At 31.2% G+C, this 25,185-nt stretch overlaps 1 protein-coding gene across 1 annotated transcript in view; it reads left to right on the plus strand.

Annotated features, from left to right (window-relative positions):
• Positions 1–25,185, plus strand: part of LOC107448668 (prolyl 4-hydroxylase subunit alpha-1) — a 101,416-nt gene that overhangs the window by 57,574 nt on the left and 18,657 nt on the right. The window contains exons 2-9 of the mRNA XM_087158998.1: positions 7,362–7,415; positions 12,153–12,317; positions 14,218–14,390; positions 16,078–16,242; positions 16,796–16,956; positions 18,511–18,544; positions 21,725–21,879; positions 23,614–23,787. Coding sequence (XP_087015124.1) covers positions 7,405–7,415; positions 12,153–12,317; positions 14,218–14,390; positions 16,078–16,242; positions 16,796–16,956; positions 18,511–18,544; positions 21,725–21,879; positions 23,614–23,787 — 1,038 coding nt within the window. The 5' untranslated portion in view covers positions 7,362–7,404. The remainder of the gene's footprint in view (positions 1–7,361; positions 7,416–12,152; positions 12,318–14,217; positions 14,391–16,077; positions 16,243–16,795; positions 16,957–18,510; positions 18,545–21,724; positions 21,880–23,613; positions 23,788–25,185) is intronic.

The raw sequence follows: 25,185 nt of genomic DNA on the forward strand, positions 1-25,185 counted from the left end.
ATTTTTAAATCTCTAAAGTTTTTTTATTTTATCATATTTTGAAAAAAAAAATTTTTTTCTTGGCGCTTACAATATTTATTTTAACAATTTTGTGCATTCATTTGTTGATAGATCAATTAGAACATTTTTTATAAATTATTTCATTAAAAGGAAGAAAAAAAGGTTAAAAATTCCTGTTAGGTATATATAACATGCTGAAAAAATTGTAATACCTCATAAAATGCTAATTCCATGCACAGTTTAAATAAATGTATTATACTTAAGATAAAAAAGTTTACTTCAAAGCTGTATCTTAAATAGAGAAAAATCCTTAGGGATTTAATTAACATTAAAACACAAAATTATCATCTATGAGAAAAGGCACTTTAAAGTCTGTCTGCTGATCAAGTTTCTATTTTGGGGACTATACAATCTAAAATCATTCATAACTTTTTTAGAAATGTAGATCGAGAGAGGATTTTTTTCCCAGTGCATTTGAAATAGTTTGAAGTTATATAGCAATAAAAAAATATCGATATTTTGGTCATTTTTTGGGTACTGTTATATTTTTAAAGTGCTTGCGGAGGGAAAACGACGAAAGGTGCGATGATTGTGAAAAATCGTTGGCTGTTTAAGGTGAGATGATTGTGTCCATTAGTTCACCATTGTATTTTTTTTTCCAGTTTCAATTAACCTAAAATATTGTGCTATGTCACGTAGATGTCGTACATATATACAAAGTGTTTTTCTTTGCTAATACTCTGAACAGTAATTATTTTTAAGGTTTGAGTTGTTTCCTATATCTTGTTATGCAAAATAAATAAATAAATAAAATAAATAAAAATAACGATCAAATAAAAACGATAATAAATTAAACATAATTACTTACATATTGATTTACAAAGACAGAAACTCCCCAAGTTTGTAAACTGGCTCGTCCAATCAAAAGACTAGGTAAGCTTTTGAATTTATTATGAAGCATTTATAAAATAATATTTTATTAGCCGCCTTTTGTGGACGGCTGATCCGCTTGTTAACGAATCAAATATTTTATAACCGTCGTTGAACAGCAGACCCAAATTCGAGTTTACGATTACCAGTGTTCAACTCCTTAGCCTTGTAATTTTGAACCCCATCGAGAAGACGGGGGAACTCCAGGATCAGTACCACCAGAGGTATTGAAATTTGTTATAGGAACTTGGATAACTTAGTGACCTCAACAGATTTAACGTGCACCAGTCACCATTTAATACATGGGGAATCAAATATTTAGTCGAACATAGCACAGAGATGCCAACTGCTCCGTACAAGCCAAAATAATTTTAAAAAAACGGTAAATAGGGATAAAGTAAATTTTGCAAATATTTGACTATTTTTGCTTGCATTTTAAAAGGTATAACATGACATAAGTACCATTAAGTGGTGAATAATATAAGCCTTCGAATTAATTAGAAATAGGTGAATAAAAATCTACTAAATTGAATTTATTAAACCAAGAATCACAATTGATTAACTACCACTTTAAAATATATATTTGCTGTCCGGAGCAAGTTGGCATCTCTGATAGCATGGAGCCCCTGAATTAGACAGGCCGACTTATCATTTATTGTTCCTAGTCCTAGTGTTTAGAATTTATTGGGCACCTGGGCCGCGAAGCGGCCCCTATCCCATTCATCTGGAATTTTTGAACAGTTTTGGTTGAGCAATGAGGTAAGCAGGCAATGGAGTTGCTTTTATGAATGTTTCAAGCTCTTTGCTTGAATAACTAAAAAGGAATCAAAAATAAATTGAGCAGCTTGCTCTAAACTGTGTTTGTTTGATTTTGGAGTTGTTCAGAATTGTGTCAGCATGAGTAAACGTATTTTCAGAAAGGTTGATGAAATTATTTGTTTTGATAGTTATGATATGAGGCATCGGAGGTGAAATGTGCAGCTATTGGTCTGTAGTTTTTATCTTTGATATAATTTTTAAATTTAAAGATTTCATTAAAATTTGCTGTTTTACATTCTATGGCTTTATCGAAAAAATCTGCGTTTAGCTTGTATATATGCTGTGATAGAGTTGATATTTTGAGGTCTGCATGTATATTGGTATTCCGGATGAACCATCTTGCACAGGTTATTTTTCTAAGGATCTTGTTTTGGCATTGGTTTAATTTCTTCAGTAGATGTTGAGGTATCGTTGTCCAGGCAGGTGAGGCATAGGTAAGTATTGGGCGGATCATTGCTGTATATAGCAGCTTCTTTAGTTTAAGTGACATATTCTGATTATATATTAATGGTTGTATGGCTATTATTGCTGCATTTGCTTTATCTATTGTGCTTTTGATGTGATCATTCCAGGTGAGATTGCTATTAATTATAAGGTCAAGATAATTTGCTTTTTTAACTATTGGTATTGGTATGTTGAACATTTTTGGTTGAAGTTGTGGAAGCATTTTAATTCTTCTTTTTTGTATAATTAATATTTGTGATTTTCCAGAATTTACTGCAGTTTTCCATTTTAAGCACCAGTCTTCTATTTCGTCTATATAGTCTTGCAGTTTTTGAAGAGCATGATTTGGGTTTCTGGATTTAATAATAATACCGGTATCGTCTGCGTAATAGGCTGTTATGCTGTTATAATCGGCTTTGTTTATAGGAAAATCATAAGTGTATAATATGTATAATATCGGTCCCAGAATGCTGCCCTGTGGTACTCCGGCTGTGATGTTTCTCTTTGTAGATTTTTTGTTTTTGATGTTGATTTGAAATGTTCTATTAGAAAGATAGCAGGATAGGAGTTTGATTATGCCGGGTGGAAAATTCAGCTGTATGAGTTTATATATTGTACCAGTGTGCCATACTTTATCAAATGCTTTGGATATGTCGATCATCAGGAAGGCTATTGTTTCTTTATTTATGATTGCTCTACCAGTATAGTCTATTATTCGGAGTAACTGGTGGTTATCATTTATTGTTGGAGCAAAGAGCTAACATAAGCACAGCGAATGAATATTTTCAAGTGGTAGTTTATTAATTGTAATTCTTGGTTTAATAAATTCGATTTAGTAGATTTTAATCCACCACTATTTCTAAACAATGCGTAGGCTTATATAATTCACCACTTTATAGTACTTATTACATGCTTTGCATTTTTAAAAGCAAGCAAATATTGTCAACTATTTGCAAAATTTACTTTGTAGTTATTTACCGCTCTTTGAATTATTTTGGCGTGTCCGCAGCAGTTGGCATCTCTGTAATAACATAACGAATACTAAAATAACGTTAACTTGCGAACTTGTTTGCTCCAATATTGCTTGATAGGTCAGCTCTGATAGTATAGGAGCCTTACATGGTATATAATACCTTCATCTTGTCTTCTAGGTTGGGTTCAAAATTACAAAGATACGATGTTGAACATTGGTAGTCGTAAACTCAGAATTTGGTTGGGAGGGGGAAATGGGAATAAAATTAAACAGTAAAAAAGAAATGTGTTATATCAGAGGAATATTAAAAAACAAACCACCTTTGAAACATTAAATAAGGGAACTTTTTATTGTTTGAGGAAAAAACCGTTGCAGGTTTTTTATCCAAGTTCGATTCGGAAGCAGTAACAGGTCTAATTTCAATGACAAAGTTATAAATTTAATAATTTATGCAATCACTAATTATTATAAATTCAATGACTCAATCAACAAAAAAGAATATTAAATATTCGAATTAATGAAAAATATTAATAAAATACTTTCTAATAAATGCTAGCAAAAAATCATCTTATTGCTTTGGTTCATGCACAGACAATGAGAAAAAAACACTCCTCGAAACAAGGGACACTAAAACAAACTTTGATTCAATACAATACGCACTGTTTAACTTTATTATTAGATTCGTGTTTTGCACAGAATATTGCGAACTAGATTTTGTTATGAATATCATCATTAATCATTTGAATTTTGTTTAAGATCTTCTTTAATCTTCTTTTCAATTTAGTATTCTAAACAATGGTTGTGTGTATTATGAGAGAGGCTGCTAAGAAATCTCTTTATTCAAAAATGTCATGACCCTACTGGTCTCACGTTCCAAATTATCTACCTGCTTACGTAGTCTGTATGTCTTCGGCCAAGGTAGGCAACATCTCATATACGGATTTATGGGAAATTGAATCTTCTGGATCCTTGTGAACAATTAAATCCTTTTGGGTATAAATAATAAATAACCTGTTTTAGAAACAAGCTAAGTTGAAGTGTTATCGAATGTGTTCTAACTCAAATGCGCAAAAAACTGTATTATGATCAGTATTCAATGGATTAGTTTAAATTATGAACTCATTTCTCATGCAAATGATAATGATGAACTGTGGTTAGTGGTGATAATCCTAATCATTAACAATACCAGCATGCCAATTGCGCATATTTAAAGGAAATATTTCTTAATAAAGGAAACTCGATTAATTTTCATTTAATTAATTTTACTACAATGACTTTCGATAAAAGTTATTCATATTTAAAGTGAAAAAAATTCTTTGCATTCACCTTAAATAGCAAACGGAATAAAATATGACAGAAAAAGTTGCTAATTTTAATCTCTTTTAATAGATTTCTGCTTTTTATTAGTCACCACTTACATTTTAATTCGCCCTTGGCATCCCTACAATTGTAGCTTGTGTTATCATCCAGCATAGAGCTTAACTTAGATTTTAAAAGATCCGTACTCCGTGACCTCGCGTATCTAAACAGACGGTGGGAACACTGTACTACTAACAATAATTTAGTAATTATAATAACGGAAAATATTAAATTATATTTTTAATAAAATAAAAATAACTTACTTATTAATTCTTTTATAAAAAAAGTGTTGTTTTTTTCACTTTATATGCCATTTATTAGAATTTAATTATTATTATTATTATTATTATTTTAAAAAAACTGTAATGAAATTATAAAGTATCGTATAATAATTTACTAATCTTCATAAAATTTTGATGAATCAAGAATAAGATTTCCTACACATAGGTCAGGATTTGGTATTGAATATTCAATACAAACCTCTTCAACTCGTTGTGTTTTTCCCCAAAACCTAAATATCTGCCACTTACTGCCAATCAATTTTTAGAGCAATGGTCATTCCTATATTTCTTCGTGTAGTTGGAAGTTAAACACTTGTCTCATCAACCTCATTCTCCAGCTAGGCACAAGTTCTTCCTCCACTAAAATAAGATAATGCGCAAACATATGATCTTCGTTTTCTCTCAAGGCCAGCAGGTTTTCTTCTCTCTTCCTTGACCACCCCCTCTTCACGATTTGACATTTTCAACCCTTCTTCCCTTTCTGCTTCCAGGGGCTATTAAGAAAGTTCTTCACATCTATGTTCCTATAGGGTTAAGGTATTTAAATTTAACCTTTTGATCGGAGATGATTATAGAGGAAATAAGGTCGAAATGGTTTTTACGTATGCTTAAGCAATTTTCTTGTTCGCATGTTGTTTTGGTTTTTAACTATCTATTTAACTATTCCAGAAAAAAACAGCTTTCGAATAATCTTATTCGTAAGTGGTTAAGCAATCTTTTTATCATTTTATTTTTTAGAAGGAAAAAAAAAACATTGAAGAGTTAGCATATTTCTCGATGGAACTTAAATCTTATTAAGTCATAATTAAAGTAATCTCAATTTGGGTTAAGGACTATAGCTGACATATGATGACATGTGTCAGTAATGATAATGCTTGTCCCTAAGGAAATTTTCCATCGATAATATTTTTTTCTTTTAATCTGAAAATTAAATAAAGGGAAATATATACAAGAAAATCGACACGTTTTAAAAGTTTTTAATTTTAAGTTTCCACTAAATCTTCCTTCCATTATTTTTGTATTTACAAATGCATTTTTGGACCATAAATGGCCGGTATAATGTATATCCAGTTTGATATTACGTGTCATTAAGAAGAAATATTTGTATTAGCATTTTTTTCCTTTTACCTTTTTTCTCTTATTTCCTTAATTAGGTTTTTGAAAAGAGTCTTGCAACTTTTTTTTTCATTCCCAGGAAATTAGTAACTTCATGCTTCGTTGCAAGTTAAGAAAAGACCATTGTGGTATAGGATTTAAGTAATCATCCGCGACTGCATATAGTTCCGTTTGATTTCGTTATCAAATTATATAAATATGCTCTCAAAACAATATAAAAGCTTTTAAAAGTTAAACGCGACCGACAGAAATTTATAAACAGATGATATATAATCGTAGAATTATTGAAAAAAGGCTATAGTTTCGTAATCTTACTAGAATTCTAAACTTGTTGATACACTTTGATAAATAAGGAGAATATTCGCTTTTGAAAAATATACAACTATATGACGTTGCAAGAACATTAGATTTGATTGGAGCACTGAAAATGGCATGTCTCATGCTGACATGCCCTTAACAAATCAAATGCGAGGTAAAGAATTTTTTTTTTTTTTTAACTTTTGTTTCGTCTGCAAGAATCTCATCAGTTTCGTCTGCAAATTCGTCTACAAATCGTATGCAAGAAAGAAAATCGTCTGCAAGAATACAATATTTATATTTATCATTATAACATTATTTATTATTCTCTCATCTGTTTCTTTAAATACGATCAGAAAGTCGCACATTTGTTTTGATTTTTAGGTGTAATTTTGCATAATTCTTAGTAATAAAAAACAATTTTTATTCAATAAGTTTTATTTTCCCCAATTCACACAATTTAAGAAAGCAAGCAAAAAGAAGACTGCGCAATGGCTCAGAATTGGCGATGTTGATTTACATTCGCGCTGGGATCTTAGCATCCATTTGGCGTGCACTAAGATCCAAACAGGCTCTCTCCATAAGTATAGTGGTTTTTTCTTAACTTGCAACAGAGTATAGGAATAGGCTTCTGTAGCAAATCAGTGAAGACAAAAACTACAGATGAGTAAATTAAATTACAGAAGAGACTACAGTCACGCCCCTGATCACATAGGCATGGTAGATAGTTCTTAGAAAAAAATTTAGCTATTGATGTGATATTTGATTTTCGATTATGCTTAGTTTAATTATTTTTTTTTTTTAAATTTGTTGTTTTTCTTTTGTTTAAAAACACGCAAATATGAAACCGGTGTTGGAAAAAAAATCATTATTTGCTCTTGAACTATGTTAAAATAATAATAATTAGTTACGTTGCTCTATTGAATTGCTATTATGCATCAATATTAAAAAGATATAACTTTGTATTACTTTATGTATGAATATTTTCCAAATTATATTCCTTTGAATCAAAAAGGTCATGAAATGGCATGTATAATTGTTTTAGTTATTGTGCTTACATTTAAAATAAAAAGTAATAATTGTTTCTTATTTTTTTCACTTCGAATGCAACATATTAAGATATAAAATTATTTTATTTTCAGATGAAACTGAGGGAGGATTTATTATTAAAGAAACTTTCGTAGAATGGTGAACAGGTTCGTAAACTGGAATTGTAATTTATAATTAACTTATATGTGTTTTTTACAACCAATTATATGCTTATTAATACAACTAATTATAATAAATTCAACTTTACGTTGTCCATATTTTAAAATTAATGGTTTCATTTTACTTTGAGACTCCAATTGCTTCTCATTCATCATGGTTTCCCCCCCCCCTTTAAATATTGAAATTTTCCATAAAAAAACATAGCAAGTTTTGTTTTTAAAATGTACAACTATTGCAGCTTGATTTATAACAGTTTGTCATTATTTTTTTCCTTACTACATCGACGATTACCCTGGACTTGAAAAATAATCAACGGTAAAAAAAATTAAACCTAAGGAATACAGATTGTGCTACTCAATAAGGAAAGATAAATGAGAAGTAATTTTACTTGGATACAAGACTTACAAAATTTCAAATAGGGAACGGTTTTTATCCTACTCGTATTAAGTTTTTTTATTTTTATTTTGAAAAATTTTAATATAAATGTTAATATTTATGTCTGGAAATATGAGTTGTTGTTGTTGTTACTTATGCTACCTGCCCATACCAGCAAGATGGCATGTCTTCAGATCATCCTCAGGGATGTTTCTCAGACCGTCTTCAACAGCCCATTGTGCGGCTCTAGAGCGAAGTAAATAAAGTAACTGCCTACCACACATCCTGTCTAACTATACATATTACAAATCAAGATAATCAGCGACGCCTCGATTATCGAAAGACAACACTAGGGAACAGATTTTTTGCTGCATTTAGAGAAGTGCTTGATCTAACCCAGTTTTGGTGCGAAGATTTCAAATCTGAAATTAGTATTGCTCGAAGGCTAAAGTTTTTTTTTTCTTTTCGAAAGGCTATTGTTTATTTTATTTTTTGTCTAACGTATAGGTTTATATGCATGCATATACATGCACGCTTGTCAACTCCTTTCGCACCGTATCAGAAATCACAGTATTATCGACTTCTTCCCACCATTCTTTACGTAGCAAGAAGTGGGGTCATTTAGTATTCACTCGAGTGAATTTAAAAAAAATCTTGTTTAGGAGTATATTACTAAATTGCATGAAAACTATAGCTTTTAGGGCGAAGCTGATAGTAGATTTAAAAACAACGACGAGAAAATATCTTAAAAATCATATGTAACAAAAGAAAATTGTTCTGCAGTGTAATAGATGAAACAAAGTATTTTGACTAATCGATTAATCCTATCTACCTAAAAATGTCTGTAAATATGTCAATGCTTAAACTAACAAATAGTATTCGTAAAATTAAAAACTATAAAATTTTAGACAGCCTCATCAGATTTTGTCACCACTCTTTTTATCACGATTTGTATTTGTATTTTATCCCGATTTACCCATCCTTTCTAAATGTATACATCTCGACTACTAAGCTCTCCAATTCATCATCCTTAAAAATAAGAAATTTGACTCCATTTCGTAGTTGACATAAGCTTACGGAATATCCACAGTATTTCATTTTCATATTTAAAATTTTTATCAACTTCTTTTTAATTCTTGAATTTATAAATTTAATTTGGTATGATTTTGACTACCACCAAATGCAAATAAACGAGTCTTATATATAAAGCCAGTTATACAGAGATGCCAACTGCTCCGGACACGTCAAAATAATTAAAAAAACGGTAAATAACTACAAAAGAAATTTTGCAAATATTTGACTATTTTTGCCTGCTTGTTAAGAGGTATAGCATGAAGTGCTATAAAGTGGTGAATTATATAAGTCTACGAATTGTTCAGAAATAGTGGTGGATAAAAATCTACTACATTGAATTTATTAAACCAAGAATCACAATTGATAAAGTACCACTTTAAAATATATATTTGTTGTCCGGAGCAAGTTGGCATCTCTGGTTATAAAGTGAAGACGAGTGTATGCCATAACAATTAAAAACAGTTTTATCTATAATTGCATTTCATTCAGTCTTTCACAGATACTTGAGAAATTCTTCCTCGGATCGAGTAATAGTTTGCACGCCTGCAATCCGGCAATTATATATAATAAGAAATTAAATTAAAATTAAGCATTTTTTTCTGATAAATTTTAAAAATTAAAATGTTAGCTAAAAGATTGCAATTACCTACTAAAAAATATTTTTATTTTTCTTCATTTTTGGCGGATTATTCAGGCTTTGTACAGTTCATGAAAAACTTAAAAAAGTGGTAGCAAAAAAAAGAACATAAAATGTACTTTAATGAATTAATATTCACAACCACGCCAAATAATATATCTAGCTGAAAAGTCTCGTGCTCTGTATTTTTTGATTTCAAAGTAAAAGTTGACAAAAAGAAATGTACGGCTTTTTTGTTTTTATAATTTTTTTAAGAACCGTTTATTATTTATTTATGATAATGCTTTTATAAGTTACGCTTAACCTTAACATTGCTATCTCGTAATATTAGTAAAACTTTTGTGAATTGATTTTCCAAGTATATAACTTTAGAGGTTATCTGCCCATTTCACCTAAAATGATTCGAAACAAAGAGATCGGAAATGCAACTTTGAGGTGAGAAATTAAAAACTAAGTTACGTTAGAAAACGTAAAATTAAATTGAGTTAATGCATAGTAAAATATAAGAACATGATTAAAAAAAATTTAATAAACTTTTTATTTACAAAAGATATCAAGAGTAGGTAAGTTAATATCTCGTTCGATACACTTCGTTTCACTTATTAACACTAGGTTTACGGACGTTTCTTATATACCTTTCTCTAAGAACACGCGTCAATTTGACCCATGAACGAATACATATAACAGCACTTTACACAGATGCCAACTTTCTCCGGACAGCAAATATATATTTTAAAGTGGTAATATTGTGATTCTTGATTTAATAAATTCAATTAAGTGGATTTTTATGCACCACTATTTCTAAATAATTCGTAGGCTTATATAATTCACCACTTATTGTTTGCAAAATTTACCTAGTAGTTACTTACAGTTTTACTTATTTTGGCATCTCTGCACTTAGGAAGCAATGCAATTATAAGAAAAAACATGAGATAGTATATATTTTTGAAATATTCTAGTATTTAATTTTTCAACACTCGAACTAAGCAACTGAAACCTTCAAAATCTGACATCAATTGACATTCTCCGTTTGTTCTTTCTATTATTGCTTATCGGCAACAGTTGTTTATCGCTTGTTTCATTTGAGATAACGATATCGGATAACGGATCCAAGTGTTGTCGGTACATTCCTATTTATTATTGATGTGATGTTTGCATGTTTACTCAAAATTTTGTAGGCCTTAGCACGGGTTACCATAAACAAGAAATTTGATCCTTTAGTAGTCCAAACGTAATGACATCTTTCGTATTTTTCACCACTACGCAACTTAGCAGCCCAAACGTAGCGACATCTTTCTTCTTTTTAATCGACTGCGCAGTTTATGTTCGTCAAGTCGGACTACTAAATTGATCCGAGCTGAGGCCTTCGTTCTTCTAGGAGGTGTTGCTGTGACCCATTTGGGTTGCTGGCATACCGTGGTGCCGATAAGTTGTCGCGTTTTAAACTGTGAGTGTTTATTTGAGTTTAAATTGATGGAGTGATAGTTTGGGGAAAAGGAATACGCCTGTATCACCTCAGGAAGAACGCTGTTACTGGGCTATATTTGGTGTTGTCATCTATAAGATCAATATTTAGCAATAGGTTGAAGTCACTTGCAATGCAATCGTATACGTTTTCATAAAATTTAGAGTTGAGTTTGTCCATGAAGAAGTTTATATCTTCTAATTTTAAATCGGTTCTTATAGATAGCCTGGGCCGCGAAGCTGCCACTATCCCATCCGTATTGAATTTGTTTTAACACTATGAGGTGAACTGTCCGTGTGGTTGCTGGAGCACTTCAAGCACTTTGCTCAAGGAAATTTAAATAATTGGAGATAATAAGAAGTAGCATACTTAAAATCTTTACTTTGCTTGAGGAATTAAACTAAACTTAAGGCTTACTGGGCTCATCTCAGTTTTCTTGACCTTGGACTCTGGGGTGCAGGAGCAGATGTTTCTGTTAAATGGTCAGCCGAAAGCGAAACCCCCAGTGATACTCATTTATCTACCCACTGAACGGATGAAAGGCTGAGCTAACCTTGCCCGGCCCAAGGATCGAGCCCAGGACCTGTGTGCTTTCACTCAGCCACCGAGCGTCTTGCTTGAGGAATTAATATAAGTAAATTATAAACAGTGTGGTTAGACTGATGGTGTGTTCGGAATACTTGTCCGTGAAGCGGACACTCCACTCCTTCAAGTACCTGTTCCAATACAAGAGAAATTGCAGAAACTTTGGACGACGTAAGTTATACTCAGTGTCTGGCTAATTAAATGTGAGGATAAGTAGAACTCCCGATCAGGATCACATGAAGGTTCTTTCCTTCTCACTGAACTTTCAGATGGTATAAACAGATTGATTCTAATACGATATATTATTAACATATTTTATTCTTAAAAAAGTGGTAAAATAAGATATTTATTTTTAAATAAATAATAAGATTACTTTAATATTTTCAATAAAAGAAAACCAACCAACTATCATGCAATGTAACCAACCTGTGTGCAATAACTATGCAAAGAACAAAATGAAACAACACCAGACAAGATATTTTGCTTGTTATTTAAAATTATTTATCTCACTAAATTATAATACTATATTTGAAAGATTTCTTTTGTTTTTTAATTTAGAATAAAATTACAAAGCGTTTTATGTTTCAGGATGAGACAATTCATAGTAACCATGATACTGGTATCAACAGTACAGGCAGATATATTTTCTTCCACGGCTCACCTACAAAATCTTTTGCACCTGGAGAGGCACCTAGTGACAACACTCCACGAATATGTAGAAAGAACTGAAACAAAGCTCAATGAAGTTAGAAGGTTGGTATTCATAGCTAACATAGTCACTCAATTTCTGAGACAGTGGGGAAAAAAGCAAGATTGTAACGGTTTCATCATGATGCCTAGGTGTTATGGCATCACTGTTAAAACCAGATTATCAGTGCCAAGCATTATGCTTTTTGTAAAATATTTTACAGAATGGTAGACATTTAAAAATCAAAGCTTTAAGAATGTTTGGTGATTTTGCCAACGTTTTAAAGGCCTCACCGCGAATTAGCTGCTACTCGTGCTGGATATCTTTTTAACTCGGCGTTTAGCGCGAAGCGCCACTGAACGATTCGTCTGCACTAATATGAAATATGAATAGAAAGTCATTATTAAAGTCATAAACTGGTGCGAATTAGCTGCAGAGATGCTAACTTGCTCCGGACAGCAAGTATATATTTCAAAGTGGTAGTTTATCAATTGTGATTCTTGGTTCAATAACTTCAATTTAGTGGATGTTTATCCACCACTATTTCTAAATAATTAGTAGGCTTACATAATTCACCACTTTATAGTTCTTATGTATACTCAGATTTGACTGTATTTAACAGAGGCTTCACAGCCAACACTCTAATCTTTTTCTTTGCCAAGCAGTTTAGTCTAAATTTTTATATCATCAGATGAAGGAGTGAGATGCACGCTTCGCGGGCAGGTACTCTGCTACAATTTATATGAAGTCAAAGTACTTATGTAATGCTATACCTTGTAAAAAGCAAGCAAAAAAAGTCAAATATTTGGAAAATTTACTTTTCAGTTATGTACCGTTTTTTTTAAAAATTATTTTTGCGTGTCCGGAGCAGTTGGCATCTCTGTAGCTGTTACAAAGTCGAGTTGCATATGAATTTTTAAATCATTTATGTGTAGCGGTATGGAAAATAAGTTTGAATGAATAAAAAATAAGACATTGAAGCATATACTTAGCTACCACAATAATAAATTTTTACAAAAAGCGTAGAAAGTTAGCTGCCTTGCGTGGGTTAACAATTACGTTGTTAATAGTAATGATGCAAAGATTTAAACCTTAGTTTTAATACCAGGCCTGTTAACTACTGCGCTTTTGCAAAATATTTTTCAGAACGGTAGACTTTTACAAATCGAAGCTTTCAAAATTGTTTGGTAATTTTGCCAATATTTTAAAAGTTTCACCAAGAAAGAGCTGGATTCTTGGGTTGGATGAAGAGGATCTTTGCTTTTCGCTTTTATCTTTTGTGCTGTAGATAAAGCTGGGACAAAGTGGTGTTGCTTATGAACTTTTAAATCATTTATGTGTAGTGGTGTGGAAAATAAGTTTAAATGAATTAAAAATAATACATTTAAGCATAAATATTTCTACTACCACTAGGATAAATTCTTACAGAGAGCGTAAAATACTGGCAGCCCTGTAATACTAACTCAGCGCTGCCAACTTTCTTCGCTTTTTGTAAAAAATTATTCTAAAGGTAGCTAAGTTTATCTTTTAATGTGTTATTTTGAATGTAATGCATTATTTTCTATATTTTGTTGTATTACTTTTTAATTAATTTGTCCATTTTTCTATTAATCTTCTCGTTCATTTGTCCATTTTATCAATGTTTTAATATAATTATGAAGTGATTAGATAAAAATTTGTTCAATTCTAATATTACAATATTAGTTACATTGTCTTTGCTACAAATATAAAAAATATTTTCTGAAGCTACGAAAATTCCGTTGTTGTTGAAAGGTATAGTATAAGGTATCAACGTATGAACTGATTTGTCAGAGAGCCAATACTTTTTCGAAAACAATCTCGACAAATATATCATCAATGACACAATAGCAATACCTGTTCGTGAGCAGTCTTTGATTAACTGTCTTTTTTTTCATTCATATAAACTGAAAAGATTCATAGTACTTTCTTTGGTTTAATTTTCAGGTATTTAAATTTATTTTATGAATCTTACCAAGAGGTTCTAGAAGAAAAAGTTCCTGTCTCTAGTGGAGAGGATGAAATGGTTGGTAACCCCCTTCAAGCTTTTCAACTCATCAGGCGGCTTGCTGTCGATTGGGGATTCGTTCGTAATGCTATGCAATCTGACGATTGGAACCGTAAGGCAAATTAATCTTATAATTTCAAAAGCATCATCATTATAGTGATATTAACTACTAAGAATTGTACATAATTTCTACGGATTTCGACTTTGGTGGTTTGGAAAATTTTTGAAGACTTGGGGAAAAGTTCAATTTCTCTATTTCTTGTATAATATTTTTTTTTAAATGTATGAGCAACTCCTTCTTTTTAGAATTTATTTTTAAATGTCGGCATTATTAATTAAATGTTTTATTTTGTATTTTAGTGGCATTACGTGACGAAAAACGCGAAGACTATCTGCTTTTCTACGGAAAAATAACTCCGTGATTAAGGTCAATTAAGTGGTCCGACTGGTTCAAAAATCACGGGTACCACAATCCCGACATGCTTAAAAGTTTCTTTTTTTATTATTATTTTCTTATAGATTTTTTTTGTAGCTCTGCTTGACGAGCTTGCCTAGACTACGTAATATCGTTTAACTATGAAAGAATACAATCGATTCCGATTCTAGTCCCTTTAGTTTCAATTTAACAAGTTAACAATCCTGTCATACTTAAAAAAGAAAAACAAATCCAAGTAAAATTACTATCATGTCTTTGAAAATGTAGTTTGAAATTTCTTTAGCCTTCATCAATTTAAGTCCAACCTTAAACTATAAAGAAGGTAAAACATAGCAATCCGATCATGAAATCAAAAGTTATTTTTGTGTCTCACTTTTAAAGAACACTTGGTTTAAAGGTAATCAATACTTTTAGAATCGATCGGTTGCAGAAAATAATCATCACTTGTTATAATTGTCCTATCCTACTGGAAAGTGAAGCAACCTATTTATGTTAGCAAGTTAATGTAGACGGTAAATTTTCTTTCGACGGCCTGATTTTTCGTCTGGGCACTGACTGTCAATCAATGCCCTGAAAGTTATATCATACAAAATAGCAAACTGTGCTCAAAGTGATAAACTCTCTAGCACTCAAAACTAACGCTGTTTTTTGGGGCTCTGTCACCAAACAAAACAACAAAAAAAGCCTCAGTTTAAGTGCCTTACACTTGAAGCAATGCGATGATTTTAAGCTATGTATATAATCTTGCAGTGAAGAATTATCTGAACTTTAGAACAGACAAATAACTTAAATATTTTAAAAGTTATTTAACTTTTTTAAAAATCGCCAATTTGGCGATATTTTTCCACTTAGATGAAAATTGATGGATACACTTAAAGCAATATGATCATTTTAATCTATATTATTTCTAGCCGTGAGGAATGATCTGGGCTATGGAACAGATAAATTACTTAAATATTTTAAAATTTATTAAACTTTTTTGAAAATCGCCAATTTGGCGACATTTTTCAACCTAGATGAAATTTATCAAAATCACTGCCTTATTCACAGTTTTTGCAAATTTTTACAAGCCAAGATAATGCAGTATTGGAGTAAGTTTTTAAATATTGAAAATTTGGGCCACAAACACTTTTCCTTTTCACAAAACTGCCACAAATTAATATTTAAGAGAAAAAGAGAAAAAAAAATTACTATTTGGCTGTGTAACCAAGAGCCTTAAATATATTTTATCTTCAGATCGAATCAAACGTCTTCAAAAATAAGTCCATTCTCTTACATTTTAATAAATGCTGCATGTTGAAATATTCTAGCCTTATTAGCAATTTTTTTCCTTCAAACTTTAAACATCTGTTTTATTTCTAAGCTGTACGAAAATTGACAAATGATTATAAGCAATTGATGCCAAGTCGTGATGATCTCCAAGGAGCAGCGCTGGCGCTGATACGACTTCAGGACACTTATAAATTAAATATGACAGAAGTTGCCAAAGGGGAAATTCTTGGCAGAGCCCAAGGAACCATACTTACAGGTAAAATATCATTACTTAAAATGATTTTATAAAAATACTCTGACTTCACTTTAATGAAAATAAATAGCTGAAATAATCAAATTTTAATGTTAAAAAATTACAATGACTTTGTGATCAAAATAATTAACTGATCGCAATGTAAAGTAAAAATTTAAAAAGAAAATTGCTTACTTCACTCTAACATAAAAAAGCTTCAATCTATTTCTCTTTACAAAATACAGTCAATCTATTTCTCTTTACAAAATTTAAAAAAAAAAATTTAATAGCATATTCCTATCTTAAAATTCACTCGAGTGAATACTAAGTGACCCTACTTCTCTGCTACGTAGGGAGTTGTAGGAAGAAGGAGATAATACGTTTCAGTTTATGATGCGGAATTTTAGAATAAACCCCCTGAGAAGTCGAGCCAACTTCAGAGTAAATAAGTATTTTTGTATGAATTTTAAGTAATGCAGGGAAAAAAATCCTTCTCTTGCAATGTTACAACTTATACAATAAGATAGATACCTATGCAACTTGTACCAAAATAAAAAAAGTTATCGCTTTTTAACAGCTAGAGATTTGTTATATCTCGGAAAAGAATCTTTTACCGCCGGCTATTATGCTCACGCTATACAATGGCTGGAAGAAGCTTTGACCAAAGCCCACCAAGAAGGAAACAGAACGGCCGGCGTTTCGGAAGTGATGGCTTTTTACACTTCTGCTGTTGATATGGTAAGAATTTAAAATCTGATTTATTTGTAAGCTTCTTAAGAAAATTCAGTTAAATAGTTCGTAGAAGCTATTAGGCGTGTTAATTATGTTAAAATACGTTTTTATTCCTGATTTCGTAACTCAAAATATCGTCTGCACTAATTAATTAGCATATTTAAAGTGAGTCAACATAAAAATCCGAACATCAAATCAAAAGTTATTCATTTTTATTTTAAATAAAAGTTTTTTTTTTTTGTATTTTCCGTACTGTACAGTGTTACATCACGATGTGCGGAAATGTTGAGGGTATTTGTCCACCTCTCACTAACTGTCACAGAATGTCAAAATGCCGATCTAGAACTGCATTTTGACATTCGATGCAGATTCCAGATTCTTACAGATGCAGGTTCTGGATTCGATGCAGATTTTTATATTCGAGGCAGATTCTAGAACTGACATTTCTAATATCTTTACTATTTCTGGAGGGAAAAAAACGATGGAAATGGAACAAAATAATAAAATTGAGGCAAATAGCTGAATTTGCAAACAAGAATTGTGAAGTTGTTTAAAAAAAAAATCTTTGAAACATTGTCTGGTTTAAAAAAGATCTTTGAAGCATTGTCTGGTTAAATATTTTTATTTAGTTTGAGAACCTTAACCAAGAGAATTCATTAATTTTCCCAAGAAAAAATAGATGAATTCAGAAGAGTTGATGAAAAAAATAAGATTATTTTCCCTAGAAGAATGCTGGATCCAACATTTTTCTGGGTGAGCACAACGGGGCTGTTACAGGTCTCACAAATTTTAAATATTTTCGGTCTGTTTGAGAATCAAAGAGAATTCATTCATTTTCTGCAGAAAAAAAAGAGGAATCCAGTATTTTTCTGAATAAACAATACACGGATTTGCTACGTATCTTACAAATTATAACATATTGTTAGGAAAATAAATATTTTAATGCATCGATATTTGAATGCATTTGTGACCGCTGATGCATATTAAATTTAATTTTATGAAAATATTCTGTCTTTGGATCTTTTACTCATCTGATTTTCTCTAGAAAAAGAGGACGAATTCTAAATTGATCTAAGTGAACAAAACGGAGTTGCTACGGATCTTTCAAATTATAATATGTTATTAGGAAGTAATTATTTTAATGCATCTATATTTGACTGCATTTGTTGAAGCTACTGCATTTTAAATTTTGAATCTACATTTTTAAGAAAAAATTCTGTCTTTAGATCTTTAAGCGTTAAAGCTGTATCTTAATATTAAAAAAAATTCCTCAAATTTTAAAATCCATGGAAACCCTGCAACAAGTCAAAAGAATTGTGAAGAAAAATCTTTTTGGTTTGGAATTTTCGAAGCATGACTTTTCAAAATTAAACTAATAGCTAAAACGGGAAACTATTCTTTGCATTTTTTCCACCTTCTTTTAGAGAAGAAAAAGTGACTTTTTACAATTTCATATGCAGTCTTTAAATAATTATATATATATATATAGATCTTTTTTAATTTTTTTTTATTTGAATAAGAAATTAATTAAAATTGAGACATATTTTTCTTCTCTTTTAGCATGATAGACTGTTTGAACGTACTGATATAGATGGTAAGAGCTTTTACATGGTGGCAACAATGAAAAAAGTAAAAAATGGTGGAGAACTCTTGTGTTTTTAATTTGTTTGTGAACGGAATAAGCAGGATTCATTTTAAATTAATCAGGACTAATACTTTAAAAAATAAAATTGCATCGCACGAATTAAAGTGTATATTAAAAAGCATTCACGCTTGATAAATTTCTTTTTTGCTACCACTTTTTACTGTTTTTCTAATTGTTGCCATTTTATTTTTACTTGAAATTGACACTTTTAATGTAAAGCGTAGTATCATGAAATATATAGAAGTTGGACAAAATTATGGATATACTTTAATATTAACTCTATAATAAACAATCTTTCTTCTTAGCAGCATACGTTTTAGAAGATTTTACATGACAAATTGAAAGATCATGCCTTAGGTTTTTAGAAATGGTGTCATTTTTTACCATGCAAAATTCGGATCGACCAAAAAAAGGAGAGGAAGTTAGTCACTTCTTTCTAGCTTTATCCCCAGCAATGTGGAAACCATTCACTTCACTTATCAAAAAGAGCTGGATACCTGAGCCTTTGTCCATTCATCCTGTCTATAACGGTCAGTGAGGTAGATAAAATAGATAAAAAAGATAATTTAAATGGGAGAGAATATCGTTGTCCCTTTTGAAATTTTGAATTTGTCTATAAAGCTGAATGTAATAATGTATGAATTTAATATATAAATTTGAAAGTCTTGTTATGTTGTTGAAAAAGTCCACCTTAAAGGGCCCAATGTATTTGTTTTCTTCTAGGTCCTGGTACTGAAAAATATCGTCAAAATTTATTATAAATATTGTAACTTAGAGTTCTGTAAAAAAGTTTCTGGTCTAATATGGTGCTGTGCTTCTTGAATGTTTTCATGGAAGATCTTTAATTCGTATGAGTCTTTGTTTCGTATGAACCTACTTGCTTCAGTTATTTCTCTCAAAACTTTATTTTGAAAAGAAACAAGTTTCTTCGAATGCGTTTTTGAAATGTTTCATCATGTTGGTAGTTTTGTTTTAAACAATTGGTCTAATCATCAAAACATAAATTAATCGTTTTAGTTCGAGATCTAATTCTGATTTGAACGTGACTAGAGCTTGAAACTTATTTATTGCAACTGTTGATTGGTTTTCGATCTTTTTTTACATGATCATTCCAAGTGAAATTTTAATGTACTACCAGGCCAGGATAAGTCGCCTTTGGAACTATTAAAATTAGGTCAAGAAAATTAGAAAGTTGTAGATCTTTGACTTTATTTTTTATGTTTTCTTATGATGAGGCAGTTCATACAATAAAGATAAATTAGCGACTAAGACTATTTGGGCGGGAGTCGGCAAGGTAGTATCCTGGGTCCGACACTCTATAATATCTGAACTCTGATTTTCCTAGTGCGTCAGCATCTCGGCATTTTATGGCGATGACACAGGAATTATTATCAAATCTTCTGGTCCAAACCTGGCTATTCAGAAACTGCAGTCTAAAATCTATGCTATTGAAGACGCTTGTCTCAACTGGAAATTTGAGATTAATGCTCTCAAATCACAGCTTTTAATTCTTCAAATGAAAAGAAAAAATAACCCAAAATCATAACCAACTTGTGCTACTCATTGAAATCATACCAACTGTGAAAAAAGCCCCTTATCTTGGTTTTGTTCTAAATAAACATCTCACTTGGACAAATCACATACTACAAGTTAAGAACAAGACAAATGCTGCAATAATTAAATTACAGAATCTGCTCAAACAAGAACACCTACAACTGAAACTCTAAATTTTATTATATAGCTCCATGATAAGACCAGTAATGACATACGTATCGGTTGCCTGGTATAATGCCACATACAACCAACTCAAAAAACTTGCTACACTACAAAATATTATTCCGAGGAGAATTACCACGGCCAGTTGGTTTTAAAGGAATACTGAGATACATACTGACCTAAAAATCGATTCGTTTGGTTAATATTTCAAAAGCTCAACAGAAACTTTTTTGATAAAGCTCTTGACGTCAAGTTTTAACAATATTTTTAAATTTGAAAATTTTAAAGAAGATGCTAGTCTTAGACCTATAGCACACGAGCTTCGCGAGTGATGCGATATTGACCCTTCAACATCCTATGTAAATAGTCGTCTGTACCTGCATATAGTCATCATTTGCATAGATTCAGTATTTGTCTCTCTTCATCAATTATTAATCTTCATGTATTGTATTATGTCTGCAGACTTATTAATTTCCTCTCGAGCAATTTAATGTTAAGTGCCGCTTATTCCCTATTCTTCATCCTATTTGTGTTCCTGTTACCTTATTGATCTCCCACAAAATCCAATATTTCAAGATGAATGGGAAAAGGGCCCACCTGAGACCTCAGATTCCCAGTTCGAACTTTATGACTATGACATAGTAAGCTTAGACGAAATAATTCTGTCAAAATATAAATCAATAATAATGCAGACTTATATAACAATTATTAGGCAATTCCACGTGGAAAAAGCGTAAATGCATTAGAATGAAGCAACGAGAACACTTCCTTGATGAAGAAGAAAAAAAATGAAAGTGGTGGTTGAAACTAATCACATATGAATGATTTCTTTAGATCGATTTAAAGTATATCTATTACGCATTCCACCTTGAAGTTAAATTTAAAGATATAGGCAAATTGCCCTTAAACCCTCCTTCAACAAGATGAAGCGAGGAAAATTATTTATAATATATTGTGATTTATAAGAAAGTCAAAATTTTGCAAAATAAATGCCAATTAAGTTTATATATTTTATAACTTCGGGGAAAAACAGATAATGCCAAAATTGGAGCATTAGCGCCAAATAAGTGCACTGTAGTGTTACTACTGTGAACTCCTAATATGCATGCTGTTGCTTTTCGATGGCCGGTGGTTGAGCAATACTTAACATTTTGACAAATGAGAAGTTAAGAACATTTTGATAAGGTGAACTATGAAATTATTTCAACGTTCCCGTCGGAACTCAGTGGACAAAATCGAAAGGAAAAAAGCTAGCCAAACGTAAAAAGAAAAAACTATTATTATTTTTTAGTCATAACTACATTTTTATGGGCATACATACTACATGGACATACGTACTAGTTTTTTTTATTGTATATTAACTTTATTAAAAACAATTTAATATAGATTTTTATAGTTCATTCGTCTTTCTAGTGGCTGATTATGACACTTTTGGACATCCATTAAAAGGGCAACATTCCAGAGTTGCCATAGCTGCAGGGCGGCAAAAACCTAAATTGGGTCCAGACATTTCAGTCCATGATGAACAGGCAAATTACATGGCTCTGTGCAGAGGAGAAAGGTTAAGAGTGAGTAAAATACGTTTTAAACTTCAAGAGTATGAATTAATTCTCATTATGCACACTACAGGATATTAGTTCAAAACAGATTATTAAGACTTTGTCAAATTTCAACTTTGTCTACATATAATTATACAACGTGGATATAACTTTGCCCACCACTAAAGTTAACAATTGAATTGATTATTCATTCACTGATACTTCAAAATTAGAAAGAAAAAATAGTTTAATTAACAGAGAATTTAATGAAATAAAAGTAAAAATACTCATTACAAAAAAATAATAAATAAATAAATAAAAACTCAATAATTTCTCATAAGATCAAATTCAGAAATGTTTACTAGTCAATAACAAAAATAAACTCATGTGGTTTTTTGTAGACATATCAAAGAGCATGAGAAGAAAATCCGAAATTACAATAGATTAAATAAATAAAAATTAAAATAATAGATTAAGTAAATAAAGATTAAATTAGAATTAGATATGCTAATATTTCGAGGGGTAAAGACCATAGAACTGTAATTTTAATAGAGCACATGCACGAGGATAATTTTAATCCACAGAATAAAATCACGAAACTGGAAGGTGAATCGAGAGGAAAATATTTTACCCTTCATTTTTGCTTGTTATATCATTGAAAATAAATCGAGGCAGGAATTTAAAAAATTCAAAATCTTAAAATATGATGATTTACTTTGCTGCAATTGGTTATACAGAAATATTTGAGGGCGATCTGATTCATTTCATAGGTACAGGAGTTGCACCAAAATGTGAAAACACTTCTACATTAACTCTATGTAAATAATCAAATTTTAGCAGTAAATATTTTTTAAATTTTATGTGTCAAAACTGATGACATAGTTTGAAAGATGCATGAAGCTTTTAGATATTATTTCACTTTTACCTAAACAAAATACCCTGCATGCACGCAGCCTCATTCCTAACTCGTGACTTTTCTTGTCACTGATTAACTTATTGCATGGTAGTCACTTTGTATACTTTCTGTTTAAGATTCTTCGTTATAGTAACAATATAACAATTGGATCTACAATTGTAGTAATAGTAGTACTTTATTTATATCGCACTAGAGATGCACAATGGATTATTGGCAATAGTACGAAAAACATCCCTGAGGATTATCCGAAGAGATGCCATCACAATTTCGATCCTCTAGTAGAGGGATAGCTTCCCCGCTTTGGTAGCCTGATGACCTGCTCGCCCTTTACGGTAAAAAAAAGTAATTTAACGAGGACCGATAGTGCCAACACTCGATCACTTCACAGGCTGATCAAAGTGGTCACTCATACATTCACTGACCACAGACATGGACGCTTGACTACGGTGTTCTACAGGGAACTGTGTCTTTATGATCTTTCCAGCGCGGGATGAATCTACAATTGGATTATTTAAATTTTTCAAACACTTAGAATTTTAGAGGAATATAGTTAAGATTTCATATATTCATTTAAATTAGTTATGTGTAATGATTTTAAAATTAACTTTCATTGTCTACATACTACTACTATAAAAGGAAACTCTCCTTACAAAACCGAGAGATTTGGCAGCCTTGTAATTATTGTTAGTAAGAGCATTTCAAAATTCCTCAAATGCTACCTTAATCTTATTATAAATGTTGTGTTAATTTTTTCGCAGAATTATGGTACACTTTTGTATTTTTTTTAAAGTGAGCGTGATTTTTCAAATTAGATGGAATTTATGAAAATCTTGTATTTGTCTTTACAGACTCATAGTGAAGAATCTAAATTAACCTGTCGATTGGATAATCAGCGTCATCCATATTTTCTCTTACAACCTCTGAGGATAGAAGAAAGAGGACTCAATCCATACGTCGTCCAGTTCCATAATCTTCTAACCGAGTCACAAGTAGATTTATTAAAGATAATTGCTGAACCAAGGGTAATTTTTTTTTCAAAGATTAAGAACTTAACATTATTTCTTTGTATCACTGTTATCAATGTTATTATTGAAATATGTTGTAGAAATTATCTGTCACTATCATTACTTATTAACGGTAATAATATTGATTAGAAATTTTGAATGCGTAATTGAATGGTGTACTACATTTATCTTTTTTTAGAGTTTTCAAAATTTACTTTCATTTTAGTTTAGGGAAACGATAACCGAAATAGATGAAGTTGAAAATTTATATATTTTTTTTTTAGAAATTTAAAAGCAGACTAAATACTAAGCTGCTTTGCTGAAAACACTGGTTGCAGAATTGTATCGATATAATTCCATTAGAAATTTTTTTTGAAATTCTAGATTATCCATCCGTCTTATTGTTCGACGACCATATATTTTACTAGTCTCGAAAATACTTCCAATTTTCCTTTTATTTTATAACCGTCGTTGAACAGCCGACCCAATTTAGGGTTTACGACTACTAATGTCCAACTTCATTGCCTTGAAATTTTGAACCAATCCAGAAGACAAGGAAACTCCTGGATCAGTATCCCCCAGAGGTATGATTTGTTATAGGAACATGGGGGACTTTGAGACTCGACAGATTTAACGTGTATCAGTCACCATTTACTACACGGGGAGTCTTCGGCCAGTGGGGGATCGAACCCGAGACCTCCTGGACATGGGCCCAGTGCCCTGCCAACAAGGCTATTCCGGACCCAATACTTCCAATTGGAAAAAATATTTATAATAAGTGAAAAATAAAATCATATTTAACATTTCCCCTTCCATTTACATCCCCTGGAGGGTTGAATTCGGCCATTCGAGAAGAAGCTTCTTATTCTGCAAAGACTCATCTATTGATCCAACAACGCCTGAAAAGTGCTGGCAGCGAAGAGCTGGAACGCTGTAGGTCGGAATACGTTTGCCGTTACTTCCATCCGTACTTTTTATTAAAAAATAAATCAATTAATTTAAAAAAATAAATAAATAAAAAATCAACAAAAAAGTTGTGATCGCCTTATTACGATTACTGGTTGCCCATTGGTCAAATGCTATTTCTTTCTCGATTGGGTATACTATAGCCTACGTCACAGATCGTGTTATTCCTACTAAATTTAACTAGTAAACAGCACTTTCTGCGAACCTGATTTCTAGCAACAAGTAAAAGCATCAAACGAAGTGTCTTGTTTTTAAGTCGCTACTCGCCAGGTTGGAATTGTATTAGTCTAGTTCCTTTGGAAATAATTTATATTGTTGTTTTACCGAAGTTTATGAATTTAGTAAGCATATTTAAAACTCAGTTTATTAATTAAACTAAAAGGTAAATGTTATTCCTAGTAAGTGGAAGTAGTTGTGCTTTTTTCATATTATACCCAATTGACTCAGTTA

The sequence above is a fragment of the Parasteatoda tepidariorum genome, chromosome 3, assembly GCF_982258835.1.
Source record: "Parasteatoda tepidariorum strain Cologne lab strain chromosome 3, Ptep-v5.0, whole genome shotgun sequence".
NCBI lineage: Eukaryota > Metazoa > Arthropoda > Arachnida > Araneae > Theridiidae > Parasteatoda > Parasteatoda tepidariorum.